Here is a 26,631-nt window from a genome sequence, read left to right on the forward strand (position 1 = left end):
GGAGGAGGCCATGAGTGTTGTTTTTTTTTTTAGAAAATTTTTTTTAGAAAAGAGGTTATCGAAGTTTGGAGGGAGGCTTTTTGAAGCGTTTCCCACAGACGGTGCCAATTGATGGAGCGCGATCCGGCCGGTCTTAGCTGTCCGCTGCCTTGCTTCCGAACGGGGTAGCAGGGAACCTGAAACAGAGGAGATGGAGAAGCTCCGGGGGGAACCCAGTGTAGAGGCTCTGAAGCTCAAGTTAGAATCCTTCAAAAGCAAGGTAATACCAGATAGCGCAAAGTTTGCATACCTCTGTTGTCGGGGGGCAGGGGGCTCTTATAATCACTTCGTGCACTCGTCCTGGGGCCCTTGTCAGGTCAGGTATGATTACCCTTGTGCTTGTCAATTCGGCCGTCGTCCTTTCTGTTGAGACAGAACCGTCATCTAACTGGAGATGGCGGTGTCAGTGGCGGTGGCAAGTGGCCGTTCAGGGTGTTGTCGCCAAACGTCAGATCCCAAGTCAGTCAGGCGCGGCGCCCTTGGGCACGAACTTCCTTAGTGTCAGGCATGGTACGACTTGTTTGGTTTTGGTTTTGGCCCCTTTTGCCGAACTGTTGTTTCTGCCATGTGTCACGTAATAGAGAGGTCGGGCCAAATCTTCCTTCATCACATACCTTTAAACTAATTAAACCATACCTTTAAACTCAAGAACATCAAAAGCACATGTCCATAAAGTTTCAGCCCTAGATTCCTCCATTTGCCTGTCTATTAAACAAAGATTTCGTTTCATCATCCCATTGACCCAAATTCCAACAACCTTGACCCTCCAAAGATAGATCGGACCTCATCATCAGATCCCAACCCCCCCTCCAAATACCTACCCATGAAATCTCAACTCAGAATATCCCCACTTACCATTCAATCGCACTAAGATTCTATTTTAAGGTCCTAGATTGACCAGATTCCAAATCTACTCGCTCCCAATCCAATTGGCTCAATCAAACCTCACTAATCACCTCAGACTACCCAAACCCTACCTTGTAAATCTTCATCCCAAACAAACCTTGTTTGCCCCTCGATTACACAAAGATTCTGTTTCGAGGCCCTAAATTAATCGAATCGAGCCCTTTCTAGATATGTCCAATCCAGGTCCAATTGTGCCAATGTAACCTTACCAATAAACTCAGATTGTCCGAAAACCCTTCCAAAATTCAATAAAAATACCCTCACTTATCCCATTCATCCAAAAAGATTCCATTTCAGTCAATCTCGCTATTTCTTACACACAAAACCCTTCTCCGCAGTCAAACCCATCTCAACCCTCTATTTTTACCTAAAAATCCCAGCCATTGAACGAGAAGACCCGGTTTGACCTAAATGTCCCAATATTAACGAAATACCCCAACCTTCCAAATATTTACGAAACTGCCACTTTCCCTTTATAAAGGCCAATTTGTTTTAGGTTTAAGGGGATCGGTCCTTGTGAAATAAGGGACCGTTCCTCTTCTTGCCCATTCGAACGAAGAAGAGAGGCGACGGTGGCAATCTCCCACTCCGACCTCCCCTACTTACCTCTCTCTTTTAATCTCCGCCCTTCCCTGCCTTCTCCCGGGGATTTTCGGCACTGTTCATCGTCATCTACCTCTTTACGGGAACAGAGTAGCGGCGACAAGGATTTCCCCCATTTCCCTCTATTTCTCAAGACTGCTCACCTTTCCCTCTCCTTTTTTTTTTTCCTCTCTTCTGACTTACCCTCCGACCATTAGTCTTTTGTCTATCATTCCCGCCGGCAAGAACGAACGACTCGCAGCAGTGGTGCGTTGTTTTCTCTCGTTCGCTGTAGCATAGACTTAAAGCTTATTCTTGGCGAAACCGAAGTTGGAAGCCCGTTTTTCTTCATCAAATCTTTCCAGACCAGGAGAGACATCCTGAAATTACAACAAGCTCAGGTCTCCCTCTCGCACATCGATTAGGTTCAGGCCAGAACATAGAATGTATACCCTACGCTCAATCCTATATTAATTTACTTTTTTATGTTTTCTATTGTTCTTAACTAATGCGTTGATTTCCTTTCATTCTATTATTGCGGAATAACTGAGATCTAAGAGGGAGGAGGGAAACTACCGGAGCTGGTGATGAAGCTCACGCCGAACTAGCTCCTATATGCTCTCAATCTTCTCTAGTCCTGTCGTTGCTTATGTATATATGCTCATTTTCTAGTACTTTTTTTTTTTTAAGAAGAAGCTTGTTCTTAGAATTTCTGAGAAGGAAATATCTCATTTCTTGACTCTTAGTTTTCACATGTCTTTCCATCGGGATTCTACTGCGATACTACTCTCCTTCTAATTCCTTTTGTTGGCTTTCACATTGAAGGAGTTCGGATAGGAGGGGCTGGGGAAGTTTTGAATCTTAATATATTATTTCTTTCCTTGTCCTGCTGATCTGTTGTTTACTCTATCTCTGTGTTGAGGATTGGTCTGTTTCATAAGTCGTGGTTTTATTCGTCCGTATGCCTTGTTATGTTCTCGGTTGCATGAGTCTAAATTCTTTGATTGCTGATTTACTTAGCCTTTATTTACTGAACAGAGCCAGAGTTTATCTAGCTATTTAGAGAAGGTTATCAGAATGAGCTCCTGGTTAATCTACCCTTCCTAGATGAGCAGGAATCCTCTCTTTGTTCCTACGTTTCGGGTGAAAAGGTTGAGTGGCCGAGAACAGTAGATTAACTCAAACACACAAAAAAAAAAAAGAAAACATAATAAAAAGGTAAAGAAAAATAATACAATAAAAAGGGAAAAATAAATAAAACAATAAAAAATAAAAAAAAGGAAAATAAAAAACAAAACAAAAAAAAGGAAATAAAAAAATAGTAAATAGATTAGGTCAAACGCAAAATGGGGAGTGGTATAGGTTCATTCATGTTTAGGCGATACGAGGAAATAAGCCACAAAAAGGGAATGGTAAAAAAGTAAAGTAAAATATACATATATATAAATCAGAAAATAAAAAAATAAAAAAGTAATAATAAAAAAATTAAAAGATTCCAAAAAATAGAAAATAGAAAAAAAATAAAAAAATGAATTAGGATAAAATGGGTTTCCAAAAGGAGAACATAAACAAATATGATAAAAAAAGAAATAAAATAACTTAATTTGTTTTTTTTTTGTGATGGTTTATTCTTGTTCTTGTTTAGTTTTATTGGTGTTAATTGCTCTTAGTTAATCATTGATTTGTTTGCTTTAATTTATGCTTGCTTTGGAACCCCATTTGGGCTCCATCTATTGGGCTTGGGAGAGGGGTGCCTAACCCCTTCCCTCTCCCATCCAAGTCCTACCCGGATTGGTTTAGGCAGTGCCTTGGGCTTTGGAGTCATGAAATCAATTTTGATACCATTCTCGGAGGTCCCATCACCTCCATTTCTATAACTGATGGGTGGCGACTCCAAATCCAACCTAAGTGAGCCGTTTTCTCACTCTCACATTTGGTGTGCGCTTGTGTGCCCTTAGCACTTAAGCAACCTAGCAAGAAGGGTCTCGGGCGTACAGTTTGGCTGATTTGCTTGGAGGGCGAAGTGAGTGCCACACGACTTAGCCAACGGGAGCGGTTGGGTGGTGATAAGTGGTATGGAAACAACTTTGCTAGGGGCGTGTGGGAGGTTGTGCATGGACATGATGTTAGATGGACTCGACACTAGAAAGACACACGAGAGGGAGAAGGGCCACTCCAAGAAGACAAGAAAAGTGTCAAGGGACGTCCTTGCTGCCTTGGAGGCCACAATGGCAAGGTTGGAGCTTGCCATAGGAGACATGCAAGACAAGTTCATAGACATGGGCAACCAAATTGGTGGCTTAGAGGACAGGTTGATGGAGCTCAAGTCAACCATGGAAGAGGTCGTGAATCTTCTTCTACTGTGATGATAACAAAGAACGGGATGGGTTGGAAGCCAAGCTAATGGGTAGCTTGGTGAAAGTACAAGCTAATGAGACGAGCTAAAGGCAGACGTGGGGCTTTGCAAGAAGATGCTAGTGTGGAACGTGGTGGGGACTCTATAGGATGTGTCAAAGGTAAGGGCACTTGAGCCACTTCACTCCAATGGTGTCTGGGATGCATGGGTGTTGGACAACTTCCTATGGCACATGGAGTAGTACTTTGAAGCCATGCACACAAGGCTCAGTTTGGAAAGAGTACAAATGCAAATATGTACAGTGTAAATACATACAAAATAATACATAATATAAGTTTTTGCACTTTACATATTTGCATTTGTACTCCTTCCAAACTCAACCTATGGGATGAGCATGCCAAGTTATAATGCATAATATAACTTGATTTACACAGCTGCCTTGTGGTGGAGGTGTCATTGTGTAGACATGGAGAAGGGGTAGTGTCACATTGATACATGAGATGAGTTCAAGCGGGATATCAAGCACCAATTCTATCTAGAGAATGTGGAGTACTTGGCATGGTGTAACTTAAGGAAGTTAAAGCATACTAGTTCGATTAGGTACTATGTATGGGAGTTCTTCACACTCATGCTTGATATACTCAACATGGCTGATAAGGAGTTGTTGTTCAACTTCATGGATGGGCTCTAACTATTGCCATGTCCAAGGTAGAGAAGTTGGGGGAGAGCAATGTGAGTAGCTCAATAGAGACCAAGTCCGCTAGGGGTGGCCACAACATAGGTGGGGGAGATCACCACAACCACAAGGATGATTGAGGCAGGCATAGTGATAACAAGGGCAAGGGGGCCGATACCAAAGCTCGGGACGACAAGGCCAATCCACCTAAGTCAAGGGACAAGGGCAAGGCAAAGTTGACCTGCTTCATTTATGAAGGGCACCACTATGCTTGTGATTGTCCGCAATAGAGGGCACTTAGTACATTGGTGCCATAGGTGGGGCAGCAAGAAGATGACCATGAGGAGGCCAAGATTGGTTTACTGTAGTTACTTTGCATTGCTAAGAAGATGGAGGGGCCGATTAAGGGGGTAGGCAAGACCATTGCTGGGTCAAGGCTGATGTACATGGAGGCATTAATCAATGGTGAGAATAGCGCAAGGCTCAAAAAAAGTGCAAGGGCCAATTTGCACTTGAGGTGCAAGGCGCAAGGCGAGGTGTGCACCTTTTTAAGAAAGACACAATTACAAAAAAAAGCTAAAAAATAAAAAAAAGTCAAAAAATTAAAAAAAGCCAAAAAATTAAAAAAATCAAAAAAATATTAAACTTAATGTTAATAAAAAACATAAACTTAAATTTTAAAATAAATGTTTTAAAAAACCTGTCATCTAAAATTAAAATACATAAACATAACATGTAAAGTGTATTCAAATGAAAATTTAAAAATAAAAGCAAACATATAAAGCATTTTCAAGCATGTAAAACCCATAATCTCTTTTTCTCCTTATTTGCATTACTTCAAGTAGCTAATGTGAAGTAAAACATGTTGCATTCTTGATTCTATGAGTCGCCTTTGTACCACTTCTCTTGAGGCAAGTCCGAACAAGTCAATGTTAGGGTCTGCCATTCTTATTTCTCACATAAAAAAATAATGATTTTATAACTTTCATTGCCTTTTGAGAAGATATTTTATTGCAATGAATGATTGAACAACATTAGCAAATAGGGGGTTCTCGGAGCTTTGGTGAGCGAGGCTTTTGAAAGGGGTGCGCTTAGGACCTGGCGAGGCACATACCCCAAAATGCGCCTTGCCTGTGTGCCTCAGGCACGCCTTTTAAATCACTGGGTGAGAAGACCCAAGCCATGATCGATACAAGGGTGACTCATGACTTTGTCTCAACTGGGGAGGCAAAGCGCTTGGGCTTAAAGATCAGAAAAGGCACGAGCATGACCAAAGCAGTCAATTCCCAAGCACATGAGATCGAGGGCATTGCTTAGGGGGTGAGCATGCAGTTGGGGAGCTTGGCATTGCTCGGATATGCATCCGACCATCCAAGTTGAATGCCTCATCAAAGTTCAAACTAGTTGTAAATAAACCCAAAACCCACATCCACTTCCTTATGCTTGTGCCTTTCTCGTTCTATAGGTCTCGAAATTGAAAAGATGCATATGTCTTATCCTCTTACGAAGCAATATTTTACCCTAGAATCCTAAAATCTAAATTTCATCGTTTTTGCCATGAACGAATTTGTTGGTTAATCATAGTTGTCAAGGCGATGCATAGGCGACAAGGCACCCTTGGAGGCTCGCCTTGCCTAATCTCCAAGCAGTTTTCTATAGTGTGTTTGACAAAACTTTTATGTTCTTAATTGTTTGAGGTTACACTTTTAAAAGTCATTTTAAACTAAAATATTCATTTTGTGTGTTTATATACTAATTTCTTTTAATTATTTTCTTATTTGTTAGGGTTTAATCAACACAAACATTGCTAAATGCTGTATTGAACCCTGAAAGACTTCAAAACCTGAACCAATAAGGAAGAACATAAAACGTTGTCTAATCAACACATTTACTTCTTTTTCTTTACTAATATTGTGTGTCTATGCTATATATCAATTTTCTTCTTCCATCTTTTCTTTTCTTCTTGTCCTATAACAGAAATAAGGGTTCAGCCCTTATACTTTTTTGAAATTTCTTTTCTTTCTTCGTTTTTTCTCATGAATATGTTGATTTTCCATACTTTAACATGGAGTTTATGCTTTTCTTATGAAAATTATGGATAATTATTAAGGAAATATGGTTATGGAACCTAGGGAACTACCCTAGGATACATATTTTTACTTGAAAAAATCCATTGCCTAGGCAACAAGGCGCCCCCTTGTTGCCTAGCCTCTCCTTGGTGCCTTGAAAACTATGTTGTTAATTGAAATGGCGGAACCCCCAAATCACTGTTCTTCACCTTCTCATAATTACTGACCCTTGGCTATGGTTTTGTCTTTGTGCTCTTCCTAGAACCTGAAAAACAATGGCTAAGAAGCGAAAGCACAGTGAGGCAGAGGTTTCAGAACCTTCAAAGAAAGAAGTCGCTCTCCAGAGACCTAAAAGGACGCTCTTGGGATGGAAAGATGAAGTCAAGGAGAAAGAGGGCGATTCTCTGATTTTCAGAAACAGGGAGAAGTTACTAGTTACATGTTCCCGACGCATTGTTTACAGGTAAATTAGTTACTGGCTATTGATTTTGTGGGATTTACTTGTTATTTCTTTTGATGAGGGTGGGTTTTATGATTTATAGGTACCGACATTTGATGTTGAATGTGGTTTCGCTCTTGCCCCATTGCAAGAAAGATAACAAGGTTGAGTCGAAAGAAAGCAAAGGATCAACACTAAATGAGCTGGTTGAACTGAGGAACTGTTCGTCTTGCTTGTTTTTTGAGGTATGTTTTGGAGAACTCAAGCTATTGACTATTTTTGTTCAAACTGGATTTGTTTTCCACTGTCACTTGGAGAACTCAAGTAAAATTCTTCAGCTTAAAAAGATATATTCTTAGAAATTGAGAAATCATACTGATTTTTCTTGTTTGTATTCAGTTTCTATTATACTGATCCTGTTCCTTGGTTGTTTTCTTTTGCAGTGCAGGAAGCAAAAAGATCTTTACCTTTGGATGGCCAAGTGTCCTAGTGGGCCTTCTGTGAAATTTTTGGTTAATGCTGGTAAATTTTCCTACATTTTTCTTAATGCTATGAAATTATTATTGTTGTGCTTTATTAATGGATTCAGAGTTGATGAATCTCCAATTTCCCCCCTTTCCATTTATTGAGTTGTTCTTTGATTCAAAATCTTTATACCTTTTCTTTGTCTTTTACTCTAGTGCACACGATGGAAGAGCTGAAGCTCACAGGAAACCATCTGAAAGGCTCACGACCGATTTTAACTTTCTCCTCTAACTTTGATAAAGATCCTCACTGGAAGATTTTAAAAGAGTTGATCATGCAGGTATTGGATTCAAAATATTTCCTTTAATATGTTTTTTAATAATCAGTGGTTGGTATTCACTATTTTGCATCTCTTAATTGGGAATATGTGCTATTATGCTATTGTCTTTCTCTGTTTTCATTGGATCTAACTTATCTCATGTCCATATTCTGAAAATGATATTGTATTGGATATCACAGAGAATGTTGATTTGAATGAATTGTGAACCTTATTATAAATTGTAAGATTATGTCTGTTTTTTTTCAAAATTTAAAAAAATTAAAAGCTTATATTCTGTAAGTTTAAATCTATAAAATGGTGATTTTACCCCATTTCTAATCCACCGAGTTTACCACTTGTATACTAGTAACTTAAGATGGTATAATTGAGTTTGACTTATTCTGGAATTTGGAGTGATGAGTGGCATACCGATGGTATAAAATTTAACATTTATTTAAGGAGATTTTTTAGGAAGCTATTTTATTTAGTTATTTGTTTATGATCAAATTAACAGTTAGATTTCCTACTTATTTTTGGTTCACTTTCATCATGCAAAAGTAAAATGAACAAGAACAGACATCTACAAATATAATAATAAGCAGACATGGAAGTTGTTTTGAATGATTCACATTCAAAGTTAGGCTTGTTTATGATGAAATTAACAACATTGTAAAGGAGGAAGGGGGCATCTTTGATATTCATTCATGCCATGCGTGAGGAGGGTGAGGAAAGACAAAAGGAAGTTTTAAAACATGATTATTCCTATCTTCACTATAGGCGACAAGAATAGGCTTATAATGCATTAAAGGTAGAGATAGAGAGCTGAAAACACACTGCCAAAGAAGGAATAACTCAGGGAAAAGCACTAGTGCTAGATTTCTCAAGAGGTTATCCATCATTTATCAGGAATGGTTAACTTGGGGCCCAAATGTTATTATTTGGGAACTGAGCATCGAATAAGCAACAAATTTTATATGTTAGGATTTTGATGAGTGAATACATCATTGAAGTTTTGCATTAAAGGTAGAAATAGAGAGCTGAAAACACACTGCCAAAGAAGGAAGAACTTGGGGAAAAGCACTAGTGCTAGACTTCTCAAGAGGGTATCCATCATTTATCAGGCATGGTTAACTTGGGGCCAATATGTTATTATTTGGGAACTGAGCATCGAATAAGCAACAAATTTTATACGTTAGGATTTTGATGAGTGAATACATCATTGAAATTTTGCAGTGATTAGATTAGATATATTAATTAGGTAGTTGTAAGAGTATTTGTGTAATTTTGGTAGTCTTCTTTATTTTATTTTGAGTCATTATTTTTTTGAAAAAGTTAACGTGTTGCTTGTATTAGCTTTAGAGGAAATGTTAGGGATGTACAAAAAATTTCATACTTGCTAACATCCAGTCTCCTTACTTGCAAACACCATTAAACGAAACATAAATAGGGCGGGAGATGATTCTTTAAGAGGTTAATTGTTAAAATATGGTCCTCTCCAACTGATAAAAAATAAATCAATAAATAAAATAAAGGTCCTCTTTGACTCTCAACCCATCTCCCATCTTGAACGTTATACCTTTAGGCCTTCTCTAAGTTTCTAAAGCACACCCATATAATGTATGAACCTTTTTTTGAAGAATCAAAATGAAATTTCATTAAATTGAAAAAAGGGAAGTACACCTCAATACCAATGGTTGTCAAGTTGACACACCCAATACACACTAGAGATCAAGCTGAAGAAGAGACTTCATTACAAGGCTGTAAATCAAGGGTACTCCAGAATCTTTCCAACAAACCATCCTTGGATACTTGGTCAAAACTGGAAATCTAAGCATCCAGTCTGATAAACCCCATTTCCACTGCCTGTTACTTCTTACAAACAAACTGATACCGAGAATGTTCCATTTCGTTCCCAACCTTTTGAACATCCCTGAATTCTAAATAATACAGTTCCTCTTGAAAGTCCCGAAGCTTTCAGCTCCATCTCTCTCCTCCCTCTTCTCCCAAGGTTTCATTCTTCATTTTTAAGTCTAAGTTTTCCAGTTTTATTTCTTGTAACAACAGGTTTGAGATTTCTAAGCAGATTTCTCGCTATCTCCCTTCTTCTTCCTTCAGACTCCTCACATTCCAGCTACGAATGTTCATCCCTCTCTCCCTCCCCCTGTCTACCTGCCACCTCCTTTCCTTCACTCATTCTCGTCCAGACCCTCCTCTTCTCCCTCTTCCTCGTCCCTCTCCTTGTTTTTTTTTTCTAGAATATCCTTTCTCTTCTCTTTTCTTTATTTTTTTTTTCAAATTTCTCAAATGCTATCTTCGCAAAGCTTTCCCCACCCCAGAACACTAAGCCAAGGGATTTCCCTATCTTGACCTCCCTTTCCACCAATTTATTGATATTCGCCTCTCCATTATGAACTAGCTCCAAGATGTTTTGGCCATTTTAAAATTTCTGTGCTCTTTCTTCCTCTCCAACCTTGTCCCCTGTTTCTCTAACTTCTTTCCCCTCCCTTATATACCCTGTTTTGTAGCTCTGCTCCTTCCTCCCCCCGCTGCTTTGTTTTTTCGTTTGTTTTCTTTCCTCTCTCCTTCCTCCCGCTCCCTCCTGTACAGTCTTTCCGAAGAGGGAGTGTTCAGCGAAACAACTTGACTTACCTCTTCAGATCTGTTAGCAGGCTGTAAGATATTAGAACCGGTTCTCTTCACTAATAATTTCTTTCTTCTTTCGATCTTTCCAGGTTCCACTTCCTCTGTTGTGTTCTCCTAAAATGTTGGAGTTGGTTTGGCAGGATTCTGCTCCTTCTCTAGCTTGAGATGCCTCCTCGGTGATCTTGACTCCTCTCCGTCGCCGCCTGAGATGATCTCTTTCTTGTTGCTATCAGATTCTGAGTGCAGTTCAGACTTCCTCTAGACGACAGAGAGAAATGGTCTCATACAACATTCTGAACTTCAACACCACTGCTGTTTCTTTCCGCCCTTGCCGATTTCTCTCTGTTCCTTGTTTCTGAGTTATATCTTCCACCACCAAACTTGTTGATATCTTATTGTCTTCCTCACCTTCCTGGATTCTTATTTTACTTCCGTTTTTAGACCTGGTCACTACCCAAATCCATTTTTCCTTCTCTTCCTCTTTGTGAGTTCTAGCAATAGAACTCGATTGACTGGAGCTATCCTTCTGCAAGAGAAAGTAGCTTTTCCCAAAAATGTCCCTCTTTGAACCTGATTTTTTGTGTCTTGACCTTAACTTAGAATTTACTGCTAACCTGTTTAAGCAGTTCATCTTTTTGTTGTGTACTCTTTGCTACCGGCTGGAGCTTGTTCCCCTCTCCCTTCCTTTTTTCCCCCTCTTTTAAAATGCTTCCTTCTTTTGACCTGGGCCTATCAACCTCCATCTATCCCCTTTCTCGATCTATCATCTTATTCCCCTCATCCACCTGTAGCCTTTTCTTTATGGCAACTTCCAGCTCATCACCTTCTTCCTCTTCTCTTCGGCTCTTTGGCTTCCTCTTCCTTCGACTTCTCCCCTGTCTTGCTGTTCAAGCTTCCTTCTTCCTTCGTCCTCCTCTCTCCTTCCTCCCTTCTCTCTCCTGTGGACCGCTTTACCTCCTGCTCCTTTATCTTGCGGTATGTACCATCCGCCCCCTCTACAAACAGCCTTAGCTGGTATATTTCTCCAGAAAAATCTAAGCTTAACTTCTGTGGGACTTTGACCCCTTTTTCCACTTCAACCAGGATTCTTGCCACGTCCATTCTCTCCCACTTCCTATTTCTGTCATCAAACCTTATGAATTTTCCACAAGATGCTGCGATTTCTTCAAACGTGGTGATGCACCAAGCATGAAGAGGGATCCCCATAATGCCAATCCACGTAGCACCCCTCAATCTTCCTTCTACCAGTCTTTTGGCACCAAGCAATCACCAACCCTGTCTTAGGTTGAAGTTCCTCTCCTTTGATCTTTCTGACTCCAATACCTTTTCTGCAATTATTATGAAGACTCAATGGATCTTCGTTAAATCACCGATTCATTTAGTCTTTTACCCAGTAAGGGAGTGTTATTGTTCTCTAGTGTTTTAACCCAAAATCACCTTTTATTTGCATTTGCTGAGCATATTTTCTCCCAATCAACCTAGCAGAATTTGAACCTCAGGAAATCCCTCTGAAGTTGAATTAGCTTGTGAAGCACACTTACAGAAAATGCCAATTTGACATGATGAATGTGTAAACATCAATATGTATATTAGTAAATCACTTAACTAGGGTACTACTGGTAAGAGGGATAGGGATCAAAGGATAACACTTACCTGAGCTGAGATAGCTAATTGTGGGCTTTTGGATTCAAGAACCACTGGTATTCATGAACCATTACAAGAGACTAATCAAGTTGATGATTCAATCCTTGTATGTGTGTCATGAATGCTATTGGTGGGTGCTCTTTATGGTCTCTCTTGTAGGTAGTTTAGTTTACTTCCTTGAAGGAACTATGCTTTCATATGGTTGATTCTAAAAGTGTGACATCTTTTTGTTCTACTCACTTTCAGATATTTGGAACTCCAAAGGATCACAGGAAATCTAAACCTTTCTATGACCATGTTTTTGTTTTCTCAATTGTTGATGATCACATATGGTTCCGCAATTACCAGGTATGGTTTGCACTTCTTGTTGGATGTTTTGTTCTAGTCCCTGTTCTTAACTGTTTCTTTATGTAACTCAGCTGATCCAATTTAAGTTGTACCATAAATTTTAGCATAAACAATACACCATGGATTTGAGCACAGTGAAGTTTGGTCTTGCTTTTGCCCCATGTTATACGTCTTTGCCTTTGAACCATTCCAAAGTGCTCAACGTGTGCCGTCTCATGGGTTTGCTATGACTAGATCATCATCTTGATGGTTTTGCACAGGTTAGAACTTGAAAGTTAACCTGCTAGAAGTGCCATTCTGTTCATGAACATGTACAGTGCATAGTTGCTATTTAGCTTGAAAGATTAATTTGTGGAACCCTGCCAATAATTGTGAATGTTATGCTCATCCAAGTGAGCCATAGGTATGAGATGTTGGAGTTTTGACAAAGAATGAATAGATGGTGTATGTTTTGACATTTGTATGGGGCTATAAATGAGTGGCCGGCAGCTAGTTGGCCACTTAGTCCAAGAAAAGGCAGTTTAGATTATCCCATATTCTTTTGGATGTTTATGAGAGGATGTGCAGATGACCACAGAGAAGCTATGATGTAATGAGTTAATTTGGCTGAATTTTTTTCTAGATCTCTATACTAGGTGATTAATTGGACGATCTGTATTCTATTTTCACATAACAGCATACTTAAATACTATATTAGAGTGTTGTCATCATGTATTCTATTTTCACAAAACAGTATACTTAAATACTATGTTAGAGTGTTGTCATCATACTACATAATTTAAAGTATTCCCTGGCAACATTTCCCTTCAATTCTTCACCTTGTTTTGCACATCATTTGTTGTTGTTCTGTTATTTTATTTTATTTTATTTTTCTCCTGTTCAAAAAGTTACTTATGATGATATTCTCTCTTTGACAGGTTTCTGTTCCTCACAATGAAATGGATAAAGTGGATCGGGGCGGTCTGGATAAAATGACTCTTGTGGAGGTTTTTCATTATACGTTTCAATTTTAAGATATCCAACATTTGCAACTTTAATAAGTAGATATTTGATTTGGAATTGGTTGTGGATAGGTTGGTCCAAGATTCTGTTTAAATCCAATCAAGATATTTGGAGGGAGCTTTGGAGGTCCAACACTGTACGAGAACCCATTTTATATATCTCCAAACCAGGTTAAATTCTCTATGGATGAAAATTCCACCCCCCCTTTTCTTTTTTCTCTTTTTGCCCAAGGGTCCTCTTGATTCCCTGTTTGGGAGCCCTAATTGATTATAGAAATTCTTATGTTTCCATATACTCAGATTCGTGCATTAGAGAAGAGGAAAAAGGCTGGCAAGTATGCAAAGAAGATTAAAGCCAAGACAAGGAGGAAGATGCATGAGCTGTCAAATCCACTGGAGCCTGATGAGTTCGCAGATATGTGGAAGGAATGATCAGTCTGTCAGTATGCATGTTTGTTCCATTGGGTACGGGAACTCGTCGAGCTAAGATACCTCCTAGTATGCAAACACTCGACAGTATTTTGGTTAGAGTTCTTTTCCGACCCCTCCATCCACTGACCCACCCCTTGCGATTTTGTCAATAAGCATATGCTTGTATTTTTTCAAGCTGAAAGGTGGTGGGTATTTAGAAGATGAGATTTATTTATTTGTTTTTTCGTAGTTTTTATATACCTTTTTATATAAACCGGGATATGTTGTATTGACATACGCTTATAGGCTTTGATTGGAAGGAACTTAGGAAAAGATGGGCTTTAGAAGGTTTGTTGCCCATTTGACCAAAGGTGGGCCAAGTATCTGTAACTCGATGTTGTTGATTGCGATTGTTAGGTAGGTAGGTGCTTACGGTTGGGTCAATGAGGGCTGCTGAAGGGAATATAATGGACATTATGGCCCTTATATTATGAGTCTGTTAGGGTTAAAATGTCCATATGAAATTGGAGTGAAGCTTGGCCAACTGGTTATCAACAATGATTGGCAGACAGATGAATCATTCCATGGCTTGCGTTAATGGTGTATAATTGCAGTTTCATGGTAGATTATAAAGATGTTGCATTCAATTATCCGTTAATTTTAGTTTGCTCGAGTGGTCTCTATCAACTCTAGGAGATGGTAAAATATCATGTCTTGTTGGATTTCTTCGCCTGGATCAGTTTCAAATGCATCCAACCCACCAATTACCGTTACTAAATTGTCACTTGGAAGTTGGAAGATTCCTGGGTCTTTTGGAAAGCTCACGAAACCACTAGTAGACCTCCCTTGGATGTACACAAGTCTGGTTTTGAGATTCTAGCCCAAGACCTGGCGAGACTGGGTAAAAGATTCATGTAGGTGACCCCCATATGGTTGAATGATGATGATGATCCTTCAACTTTCAATTAATTCCGACTCTCTACTGCCATATCTGGCGATGACTGTCAATAGGAAATATGTTGGTCTGTGTCTTGGGTGTGGGACTGAGAGTGATGAGTAAAATCTATGCAATCTGTTAAGATGATAAGTTCAGAGTTCAGCTTCTAGAGATTTGGCTTGTCTCTACATTTTGCCGAGGGAAATTGTTTAATACTCATCATGAGTTTTCATCATTTTTCTTAAATTCATCTAAACTTTTTAAAATCCTTAAAGCTCACCACGTTGTTAACTTACGTTAAATAGACTATCAGGTGTTAATATATTATCATTTTATCTTTAATAAAAAAATAAAAAATATATACATATATTTTAATATTTTAACTAAAAACATGAAAAAGGAAGCTAGGCGCCCATTTAGTATCATCAAAATAACCGTGCAATCAATCAGATTAGCAGGACGACTGACAGAATAATCGGTAAAGTATCCTCTTCACCTGAAGAAGATAATCACCATTGGAGAAGGTAATTTGGTGGTTCGCCCATCTCTGATAATTACAAACTTTTTCATCAATAACACGAGCCTTTGGGTGCAAGCCATCCATTCTCGCTGGCTGTGCCACTTTGTTGGCAGACGCAGCTCTTGGTGGCAGTGCTTTCAACGTATGCATGTTTATATTAGGCCGTGTCTTGCTTGTAGTTGGGGTAGGATTTACAGATTTATGTGACGGCATCGCTCAGATTTATACTGAGCTCGAGCCCAAGTTTTAATGGTTGTTAGAGAGAAGATAAAATTAGGTAGTAAACTAATAACTAATCTTCTTATATTGTGCGCAGTCGGTCCCACTGTATCTCTCAAAAATGGCTCCACCACAGTACAGAGGAGCTTTTAAGTTTAACAATGGCTTTCAGTTCAGTGTAGGCATTGGACCCTTACCAGCAATTCTCATAAACTTTAGTACCGAAAGGATTAGAGGCGGTTGGGGTTGGCGTCTCTCTCTGGCCCTGGCTAAAGTCCCAGCTTCAATCCTAATCAAGCTGGTGACATCTCTCATGTCCGCTGTGATGAATGGAGTTGTGGGTACTGGCTCGACCTTCATATCCTTGCTGATAGTGGATAGATTGGGCCAACGGGTGTTGTTTGCAATAGGCAAGGTTTAGATGTTTGTCTCACAGTTGGTCTGAGGAATAATAGCTGCCAAACTCGTAGATCATGGTGGGTTGAGCAAGGAAGAGGCTTATCTGGTATTGATTTTGATTGGCATATCCATAGCTGGTTTTTGGGTGGTCATGGAATCCATTGGGGTGATTAGCAGGGTAGAGTATCTTCTACAAATGAACGGCCTCGACAGCCTTAGAAGCCTGGAGAGCAAGCTGAGGCTTGAGGGAAGAGAAGCTCATGGTCTTGGTGCTTCCGCTTTCAGCCCCGCCGTTCTGGAGATTTGAGAGTTATAGCACTCTCCTGCACCATTAATGGGCGAGAGAGAAAGCGTACGGGATAACGAAGCTGGAAGTACACAACTTGAAAGGCTGACATCTGACTCGCCATTTAGGGGCAATTTGGTCATAGAAATTATATTTATGTCAATTGGACAACTTTTGTCAATGAATACTAATGGTCCTTTAAAATATGGTGAGTTTTGAAACATGGGGTTCGCTGGAGGTTTTGAAAAGTTATGATGAATTTAAAAGAAATGCTAAAAATCAAGTTAAGTTTTAAACAATTTCCCTTTTGCTGAATTAACTGCTTTAACAATTTTTTCTTTCTATATAACGAGACCTGTTCACTCTGCTCATGAATATTTTACACTGTTTCAGACTCAGGCTGTGTTGGGTCCATTTAAATTTTGGCAAAAGTTGAACCCAAGCCGAACCCATGGACAGGTTTAGTAAGTTATTAAATGAATCGATTTGCTGCATGAGATGCCATCTCATATAATGACCTTGGTGACAATCCAAAGGTTAATGCTACGAACTAAAAGGATGTGCAGTTGTCTTAGTACTGCAGCAGTCAACACTAAAAATGGACTGTTATACTTGAGCTAGCCATTTGGCCCATACCCATTCTCAACCTAACTGATCATTAGGCCAGTAGACCCCGCGATGGTAGTGGGTTTAGATGATCTGAACATGGGACAGGTGACAAGCTGTGGAGTCTCTAATCCCACTATAGATCCTATATCCCCACACCCCAGCCTTAGGAAGAGTTCACATAGGTGCCTCACAGGGTGACTCACAGTACATCCCAATTGTGTATTGGGAACATCCCATGGTTTTTAAAATTGGACTGGACTAGACGGTCAGATTGGAAAACCAAAAATCGGTCAGGTGATTAGTTCTGTTTTACCTAGAACTGTTATTTTGTCGAAAACCATTGATTAGGTCAATAAACCACTGACTGGGTGGTCGAACCGTCCAATGGTTTAGCTGTTTTTTTTTTAATTTTTTGTCAAAACAGGCTATCCTTTCAGTTTAAATGGTTAGACCATTCAACCCGAGAATCAGACCCCTAACAAATATCAGCGAGGCAGCGAAGTATATCCAAGAACAAACAGTGCTCCAAATCCGACCTCATTAAGTGATTATAGCCCTAATTCCTCCTCACTTGGCAGTTTCTAAGTGGAGTGCGGACTTGATCCCACCCCAACAGGCATTGCAGCCGTGCATTGGAAATGGAAACATCTACCGCTTGTGGGACCAGTTCCAAATTCCTCCAAATCGTATTCATTAGGCTGTGTTTGGTTGCAGTGCAAATTTATTTGCACTAGTACAAATCTATAAGAGTACAAATGAAAAAAAATGTAAATTCTTATTTAATTTTATTTTGGGTTTTAATTTATTTTGCTACATGTCTTAAATTTACTTTACTTGTACTGCAATCAAATAAAATAAACTAAAATTTGAAATAGAAATAGGTCAGAATTTACACTCAAATCATTTGCACTGCCATAGTTTTGCAGCAGTGCAAATTTATTTGCATTGCAACCAAACACAGCCTTAAGAACAAACCATCGTATGGAGCATCAAAAACCTTTACTTAGGATCTCCTGAAACTGATAGCACATTATCTATCTGCATATTAGGAATATCTTCCTTGTATTTAAAATCATTAGGAGATGTTCCTTTGTGTGGCTGGATGCTGTGATCTCAGATGGTTCACATGGACTTTTTTTTCCAAAATCTCATCTCATACGTTGATTCAGATCTCTCATATAAAATCACCGAAAATCAATTCTAGGGTTTTTCTAAGCCACCTACATCTCCCTATTGTCAGGGCCCCGTTCCTCCTCTATAACTCTTCACTGCTTCAAATTGGATGGTAAACATTACTCTTGATGATGTGTGATCTGGTAGTCCTTGTTGGCGGACAACTCGGATGTCAGATTGAGTAGGTCGCCTAATCAAGTTGCAAGAAAGAGATCAGAGTGTCTGGGCTACTTGACCTGGGGTGGGCACTTTGATGTTTAAGTTAGCGAATTGGAGATGTGATTGCTAAAATATAATTAAGAGAGTTAGAGTGCTTGAGAGCTAAATCGTGCATACATTTTCTGAAGAAGGGGATGCCATTATATAAGCAAGCTTTCATGAGGCTCATGAAGCGTGTCTGATATTTCCGGCCCGCTTGGTTTGGAGGTGGTTTCGCATCAGTAGGTGGACTCCGCATAAGTGGGTAATGTTTATCCAATTGCGCCCAAAGTGCGCATGGTGATAGCTGGCTCTTCCAACATGGTGTCGTGATCCTAGGGAAGTCAGAGACAATAACCCGCTTAAGGAGGAGGTCACCCGACACGTTAGGCAGGTCGCTAATTGAACTCAGGTTAGGTCAGTAGAAGCGGGTCGCCTCTCATGCCGACCTGTTGACTTGCCGAGCTGGTTCTTAGTTCGGCTGCTAAGATGGTGCCAAGGTCGTCAGGCGGGTTCAAGGTGTCTAGGGTGCTTTCGTTGCTTATTTGCGTAGTGCTAAGATGTCGCCTTACTATGTTGCAGTGCCATGTGTCCTCATATCATTAGAAGGCCAAATCGCCCCTCATCAGCGCTCCTTTTCCTCATTATTACCAACTTTACATATTAATTCCATTAGTTTTTCTGTTCCTGTAAATTCAAACGAGAAATTGACCCTTAACGAACTTACTATTTTGTTTCCAGGCGCCAAAGAAAGAAAAGGCTCCTCCTTCATTTTCCAAGCCTGCCAAATCTGGGGGTGGTATATAGAAGAAGAAGGTTTAAACAATGCCAAGATGTTTACCTCTTTTCTTACACGATCTCGTTTGCCTATTGATTTATTCATTTTTATTTATTTATTATTATTATTTTTTATAGTCTGGGAACTATTTTCGTTGTTGGAGCTCGATTTTATTTTGGTTTTTCTCTTTCAACGACATAGAAGTGGAGCAATGGAAAGCAGAAAGAGAAGGTGAACAACATTGTTTTGTTTGACCAGGCGACCTACGACAAGCTTCTATCTTAAGCAACCCAAATATGAGCTCATCACCCCTTCCATTCTATCTGACAGAGTGAGGGTAAGCTTGTCATTTTTTAAGTTACTTTCCTTGCTATTTTACTCGTTATATATTGAATTATTAAGTTTTCTTTTTTTTTTTGACAACTTCTTGAGTTAATGGTTTGATTTTAGTACACAATGAATTTTCTCTTTTGAATATGATATTGCCAACATGGGTGTCCACGGTTCGGTTAATAGAACTATGAGCATATTTTGCAAATCGAACCGGCGGTACCAGTTTTTCCATTTCTCCAAACCGAGAATCATACCACTGGTTTCAGTTTTTGTCTAGTTCGGTTCTTTGATTTTTTGGTTTTTTATATTTATAATACATATTATATAAAAATATGTATAATATTATATTATAAATTATAAATGATATATAATATATTACAAATGTTTTAAAAATATATAATATATTTATAAATAGATTATTCTAAATATAGTATAAATATATATTTATATGTATAATGAATATACATTTATATATAATATATAGAAAATATGTGGCATATATTAAAAACATATATAAAATATACATACAATATATATATATATCGGTCAGTTCGGTTAACCACCGGTTTTTTTGTAGGTTAACCGAAAATCGAACCGGTCCTTCAGTATTTTTAAATTTCCAAACCAAAATGAAACCAATTGATTTGGTTAACCACATTTTGCGGTTCAGTTTTCTTGGTTCAGTTCGATTTTTCGGTTCTAAGGGGTCTCTCAATGGATAAGTTCTACCTAACTTCCCAATCCAAACTGATTATGTTGGTTCTGGTTACACGATTTTGTCCTGTTTAATAATTGGGTCGGTTCTGGTTTTTTGCTTGTCCCAAATGTTTGATAGATAATATTTATGATAATATTAGTTAAAATTGTTTTATTTATTAACATATAATATAAATAATTTATTATTTTACTATCATTTTTGCTAAGATTATATTTTCAAAATTTATGTTTTAAGATATTATTTAAATAAATAAATATAGTTTTCAGAATAATTGGGTTTATCGGGTAAGACCCAATAGAACCTGACCATTAATTGGGATGGTTCTGGGTCCATTGTTTTGTTCCGATTAATAATCAGTTCGGGAGTGGTTCTTCATAGATCCAACCCAGACTCGACCCGGTGACAATCACAACCCTAAGTGCAATTTCATTTGTACTGGTGCGAAAGTATGGGAGTGCAAACCGCAAATGATTGGAGTAAGAATATGATTTATTTTTGTTTCTAACTTTCTAACTTGGTATGTTCTTGTGTGCCTTGATGTGTGTCCTTAGCACTTAAGCAATAACAAAAAGGGTATTGCGTGTGCAGTTTGACTAACCAAAATTTGTCACTTGATATTTATTTTGCTTGAAGCTATGTACCTCACCTTGTAATAATTCACATGGATTTAATGATTCTATTAAAAAAATATTAAGATATTGTAATTAAAAGCAATTGTAATTTCTTCTACCATAACAGAAATGATAAAAAATGGTGGTAATAAAACCATTTTATGTTAGGTGAAATCTAAGGCACTCGCCAGGATTGGACAAATGTACATTAATTCTTCTTGTGTTCCTAAGGTAATCAGTTAAGTCAAATGTACATTCATTATTTTATTTTAGATGACAGTTTCTTTTTATTTGTTTTCTCTGGGTTATAACTATTTATCCATGGCTGCCATGCACATCTTGATGAACCTGGAAGGACTGAATGGGAAGGATTTTGTTCAGGGACCAAGGCAGCAGCTGCTGGTATGTATCTTATCAAGACTCCTTTCTTAAGAAAAAAGCATCTTCTCATAGATGCCTGAAATGTATGGCATATGATTCCTTATTGAACTTTTGGAGAATGTAATCAATGTATAAAGATTAAAAAGGCAGAATGCATCTTCATGGCATGGCATATTAAGAGGTCTCTCTTGTTCTCCAAGAACTTCTTAATTTAGAAGTAGTACAAGCACATAAATGGTTGATTTTACAGTTTCATGAAAATTTGATTTTGTCTTTCATCATAAACCTTTTGTTAACTGAATGTTCATGTTCTTATCTGTAAATTCTTTCTTTTAAAATGATTGTATTCTCTTGTAAGCTTGATAAGTATTTTGTATATGATTTGAAGGTAAATTGATCTTGTGTCACAGATGACCTGTTAACTGAACGTTCATGTTTTTATCTGTAAATTCTTTCTTTTATGTTCCTTCCCTTATTGGAGGTTTATGTCATATGATAGACTACTGATAGACCAGAGCTAAATGAGCATCTTCGAGGGAGCTCTTCCTCCTGAAATGGAACAGTAGTAGGAGAAAGAAGAAAACCAGGAGAATTAGGCTGGTAAGAGAGAATGATATTTTCCTCATCCTTCACATGTTATTCTCAGTAGATATTTATAGCTAACACTACTCAGCAAGCAAACCACGATCCACAGCATGCACATATGGGAGGCTCGAGTTAGTTATGCTGACGTGGCCTCCTGGTGTAGACAAACTTGATGGGCGGTGCAGGTCGAGCTATCTTCAGTGGTGGCCTTGGCTGCTGGTGTGTGGGCTTCGTGGGCTGCTGCCCGGGTGCTCTGTGGGTCTGGGTTCTTATCAATTCCATCCCCAATCATTTTGTATTTTCATGCGTTGTTGGGTACTGTAGCTGCTGTAGGTGTATTTTTATTGTTTTGGTGACATAATATCTGTACTGTAGCTGGTGTTCAACCTCCGCCACCATGGTGGACCCTTTCTCATAAGGGACTACTGCTAGGGGTCCCGCCCACGGCCCATATTAACTATAAGTAGTTAATGGAATCAAATGATGGAAGGGATCAAAAGTACTGCCATAGTCCTATGGTTCCTTAATTTTGTAGCACTCATGAGTGAGTGGGCAATGTTAGGCCATTTTTGGGAGTGCTTTAAGTTAAAAACAAGTGTTTATTGAATAAGTGCGTAAAAATAAGTGTTTATTCGAATAAGTATTTATTTATATTTGGCACCTAATTTTTTTAAGTACTTATTTTAAAAAATAAGTAATTATTATATATTGGACGTTTGATAGCTTTTTTCTCTAATAATCATTTGTGACTATTTTGTCCTTCATTTTCTTTTAAAATTTCAAAATATACCTTTTGAAAGCATTTTTATTAAATTACTTTTTATAGAAACACTTTTAAGAAAGTAATTTTATGAAGCACTTTTATAAAAGTACTTCAATGGAAGCATTGTGGAAGTACTTTTATGAAAGTACATTTTTATTAAAAGTGCTTTTGTAAAAGTATTTTTATAAAAGTGTTTTCATAAAAGTACTTATAAAGTATTTTTATAAAACTGTACTTTAGTAAAAGCACTTTTACAAAAATACTTTATACAAGTACTTTTATAAAATAACTTTCATGAATGTACTTTTATAAAATTCAACTAGGGATAATTTTGGAAGAAAAAATACTTATTTTTTAAAATAAGCACTTATTTCGGGTTTATTTCCTAAATACCAATAAGTGCTTAATGGTCCAAATAAGCACTTATTTTTAAGCACTCCCAAACATGGCCATAGTATTGTAGTTTGGATTACAATCTCTGATTTTTCATTTTTCTAGAAAGAGTTGTAAATAGGTAGGAGCCCTCAATAATGTTTTAAAATGCATGAGGCATGTTACAAGGTGTTCCATTACCAAGAGGCATGAGGCATAGTTTAGAATGCAAGAGACGTAAGCATCCTCAAGAGGAGGAGCTATTCTTTCTTTTCTTTTCCTTCTTCCTTTCTTTTTTTCTTTCTCCATTCCCTTTTGCATGAGGCACGAGGCATACCAAAGGTGCATGCCTCATGCAAATGCCATTTGAGGCATATGCCTCAGGTATTTTGAATGGACCTTAACTAGAGGCAAGCCTCGAGGCATATGCCTCAAACACCTTTAGGCTCACTTTGGAAAGAGTACAAATACAAATATGTATTGTACAAATACATACAAAATACAAGATTTTGTACTCTACAAAATACAACCTTGTATTTTGTATTATTTTGTATGTATTTGTACAATACATATTTGTATTTGCACTCCTTCCAAACTGAGCCATAAAAAACATTGATCGTCAACGGTTCATTACAAATTACAGGATGATGGAATCATACAAGTTTTCTTATATGCCCTAACAATTAAATTAAGGGTCCGTTTGGTTTGAAGTCGGAATCGGAAACAGAATGGTTTATTCCCATTGTCTGTTTGGTTCAGACAGGAATGAGAATGTGAATTGGAATCAACATGAATAAGATTTCATTCCCAAGCGAGGGACAAGGAATGACCATTCCCTCAAATGGAGGATGCCATTCCAGCAAGAATGGGAATGAGATTTCAATTCCAATTCCAGACCCCTATTTCCATAAACCAAATGAGGCCTAAGATGATACATGCTCATATGAACATGACGTAGGATGAGAAGGGAGATAGTCATATAAATCAAATCTTGATGGGCTGATCTAGTAAATGGTTGAGAATTAATTTATGATGCTTCTAGTATGTTTAGAGAAGAAATTGGTAGATTTAGGATGGAAAAAATGAAGTTACGAAAGTTTTAGGTAGGAGTGAAAAACAAGTTACATGTCCAACCTTTAAAAGAAGGCACAACCTGAAAGGCTCAATTTGGAAAGAGTACAAATGCGAATCTGTACAGTGCAAATGCATACAAAATAATACAAAATATCTAGGCTTTGTACTCTACATATTTGCATTTGTACTTCTTTCAGACTGAGCCGAAATAGCTCTATAAACTATAAGGTACAAAAATGTTATTTTACCTTGATATGGAAAGAACATGGTTGGAGACAGTATCAGATATTGTCTTGGTATCATAGTGGAGGGGAGAAGTATGCAATGCTTGTGCTCAAATCAAAGAGAGGGAGAGGGGGAGAGAGAGGTCACAACAAAAAAAATCATATTAATTCCATCTTTAAATAATTTTAGCTTAACCATAGATTTAGAAAGCGCTATGGTAGGCTAGACATAGGCTTTCCTTAATAAAGTTCGATACTTAGTGATGATGAAATGATTTTGTGAAACCATAAAATATTATCGAAGTAGAACTGTTCATGGGCCGGTCCAATCTAAGTCAGGCTTGAACAGGATTTTAGGCTCGCGGGCTTGGGCTTAGGCTTTCTCAAAAAAGCCCAGCCCGACTTGATAAAATATTATATAATAAAAATATACTTTATATAATAAAGCACACACACACACACACACACACACACACACATATATAACATTTTTTATTATTCTTCAATAGTGAGATCTTTCATTTTTTTAGGTTTTGAGGTCTTTTAATATAAATAAAATAGTTTTTAATTGAATAAAAAGGAAAAAAAATATTTTTTTTCCAAATTTCTTTCTGGGCTTGGGTTTTATATGAGGGCCAAGCTCAGACTCAAGACCTAGGCCCCATGGTCGGGATGAGCTCAGGCTTGGGCCTGAGCATATTCTATTAATGTAGAGACAAAGCTCGACCTGGCCCATGAACAAGTTTATATCGAAAAAACTTCTAAAATTTTCTAACCTAACCTAAAGAAACAAGTAAAAGAAAAAGTAAAGCACTATTTTAGTATAAATAGTAATTCATGGAAAATATTATAAATAGTAAGCCCAAAGTTACTATACGTTGTAACTTCATTTTTATTGAATACAGTAGATTTGTAGAACACTACTTAGCACTACAACCATCTAGCATCTCCTAATAGACTTTCGGAGTTCCCGTTAGGAGCCACTGGATCAGTGAGCCCCACTTCCATGTTCTTCCCAAAATATGAAAAATTTCTTTTTCCATGGTTTCTCTTCAATTGCAGCTCCTACAGTATTAGAACATAAATGAGATTCATGTTCATTGGCCTCAAATCCATGAATATCACATATGAATTCCAGCTTATAATAGTAACATCTTTGATCAAGAATGTTTGATCACCGAAAAGGAAAGCACCCAAGAGAAGAGCATAACATTTAGAGCAGAACTGTGCTTTTGCTTATTAATGTAGGCAACTTTGTCAAAGCTGAGAGACTATCATTTGGTCTCAACTCATTTTTCTTTTTGAAGATAAAAATAAAATTTAATAAGGAAAAAAGAAAATACAAGAAAGGTGAGAAGAAATCACCCGAGAGAAGAGCATAACAAGAGCTTTTAAAAGACCAAACCCTTCCGACGAAAACATAAACCACCAACCTCCCCCAAACCTAGAAAAGGAAACAACAATGAGAACCATAAAATTCAAAAACCAATCCCCAATACAATACCAGCCCACAAACCAAAAAAGGACCACCCAAGCCAAGAAGAAAAAAGAACCCCAAAAAGCACTCCAAAAAACTGAACAACAACCGCAATTTTCAGCGAGTCCCACTCTCCAAAGTATGACACAAAAAGAAGCCTATTGTAGGTTTGTGGTGATGGCATGAAGCGTGATGCAAGGTAAAAATCTTCTAAAAAATTTATGGGATGAAGTAGTTCATACTGTTGTCCACATATTAAATTGCTCTCCTACCAAAGCCGTGGAAAATATAACACCTTTTAAAGTATGACACAAAAAGAAGCCTATTGTTAGCTTATTTAAAGTGTTTGGCTACATTGCTTATGCTCACATTTCCTCAAAAGAGAAAGAAGTTTGATGGAAAAGGTGAGAAATGCATCTTACTTGGTTATAGTGATGAATCCAAAGGTTGCAGTTGCTGAATCCAATTACAAATGAGTTAATAATTTCAAGAAATGTAATATTTGATGAAGAGGGGGCATGAAACTTTGAAGAAAATTTCTCACAAACAAAAAAATATGTTATAGAAGATGAAGAAGAAGTGATGCCCAAAAACCATGATTAAGATACAACTACACCAAATGTAAGGCCAACAAATTCAAGAAGATCAAACTCAACAAGTTTCAATCCAAGAATGTATCTCTCAGGTTCAAGAAACCAAGATCCATGGCAAGTAATCCCAAGTGATGTAGATTCAAATATTCTACCAAGAAAGGCACGCTCACTTCAAGAAATCTTTGATTCTTGTGATGTTGCATTTCTTAAACTAAAACCACAAAAGTTTGAAGAAGATTTAAAAGAATAAGTTCAGGTAAAAGATATGAATGAAAAAATTGAAATGATAAAGAAGAGCAAGGCATGGGAGTTGGTTAATAAACCCAAAGAAAAAGAAGTAATTGGACTAAAATGGGTTTATAAAACAAAGTTCAATGAAGATAACTCAATCCAAAAGGACAAAGCAAGGCTAGTGGCAAAAGGCTATGCCCAATAGTCAGGGGTAGATTTCCATGAGACTTCTGCATCAGTTGCAAGGATGGA

The 26,631-nt window shown here is 37.9% G+C and overlaps 1 protein-coding gene across 4 annotated transcripts; it reads left to right on the forward strand.

The window, feature by feature from the left end:
- The first annotated feature begins 1,441 nt into the window (after nt 1–1,441).
- On the forward strand, nt 1,442–14,268 carry LOC148875478 (ribosome biogenesis protein BRX1 homolog 2-like). 4 transcript variants are annotated; one of them, XM_088964786.1, is made up of 9 exons: nt 1,442–1,928; nt 6,891–7,091; nt 7,171–7,312; nt 7,511–7,589; nt 7,748–7,872; nt 12,385–12,486; nt 13,404–13,472; nt 13,560–13,658; nt 13,788–14,268. In XM_088964786.1, the coding sequence occupies exons 2-9, from the start codon at nt 6,904–6,906 to the stop codon at nt 13,917–13,919; spliced, it is 936 nt and encodes a 311-aa protein (XP_088820912.1). In that variant the 5' UTR covers nt 1,442–1,928; nt 6,891–6,903; the 3' UTR covers nt 13,920–14,268. The 4 variants fall into 4 exon arrangements, with proteins under 4 accessions (XP_088820912.1, XP_088820911.1, XP_088820913.1 ...); XM_088964785.1 differs by having other exon boundaries at nt 1,444–1,973; XM_088964787.1 differs by lacking the exons at nt 13,404–13,472; nt 13,560–13,658; nt 13,788–14,268 and adding an exon at nt 12,591–12,741 and having other exon boundaries at nt 1,448–1,973.
- The last annotated feature ends 12,363 nt before the right edge of the window (nt 14,269–26,631 follow it).

This window comes from Nelumbo lutea, chromosome 1 (genome assembly GCF_056320005.1).
Source record: "Nelumbo lutea isolate HS-2025 chromosome 1, American lotus-T2T, whole genome shotgun sequence".
In the NCBI taxonomy this organism is placed as follows: Eukaryota; Viridiplantae; Streptophyta; class Magnoliopsida; order Proteales; family Nelumbonaceae; genus Nelumbo; species Nelumbo lutea.

What these genes read in the sequence shown, in the direction of transcription:
- LOC148875478 (XM_088964786.1), top strand. Translation starts at nt 6,904, where the DNA reads ATGGCTAAGAAGCGAAAGCACAGTGAGGCAGAGGTTTCAGAACCTTCA. An exon ending in CGTCTTGCTTGTTTTTTGAG is followed by an intron (nt 7,313 to 7,510) that starts GTATGTTTTGGA and finishes TTTCTTTTGCAG; the next exon opens with TGCAGGAAGCAAAAAGATCT. An exon ending in ATAAAATGACTCTTGTGGAG is followed by an intron (nt 13,473 to 13,559) that starts GTTTTTCATTAT and finishes GGTTGTGGATAG; the next exon opens with GTTGGTCCAAGATTCTGTTT.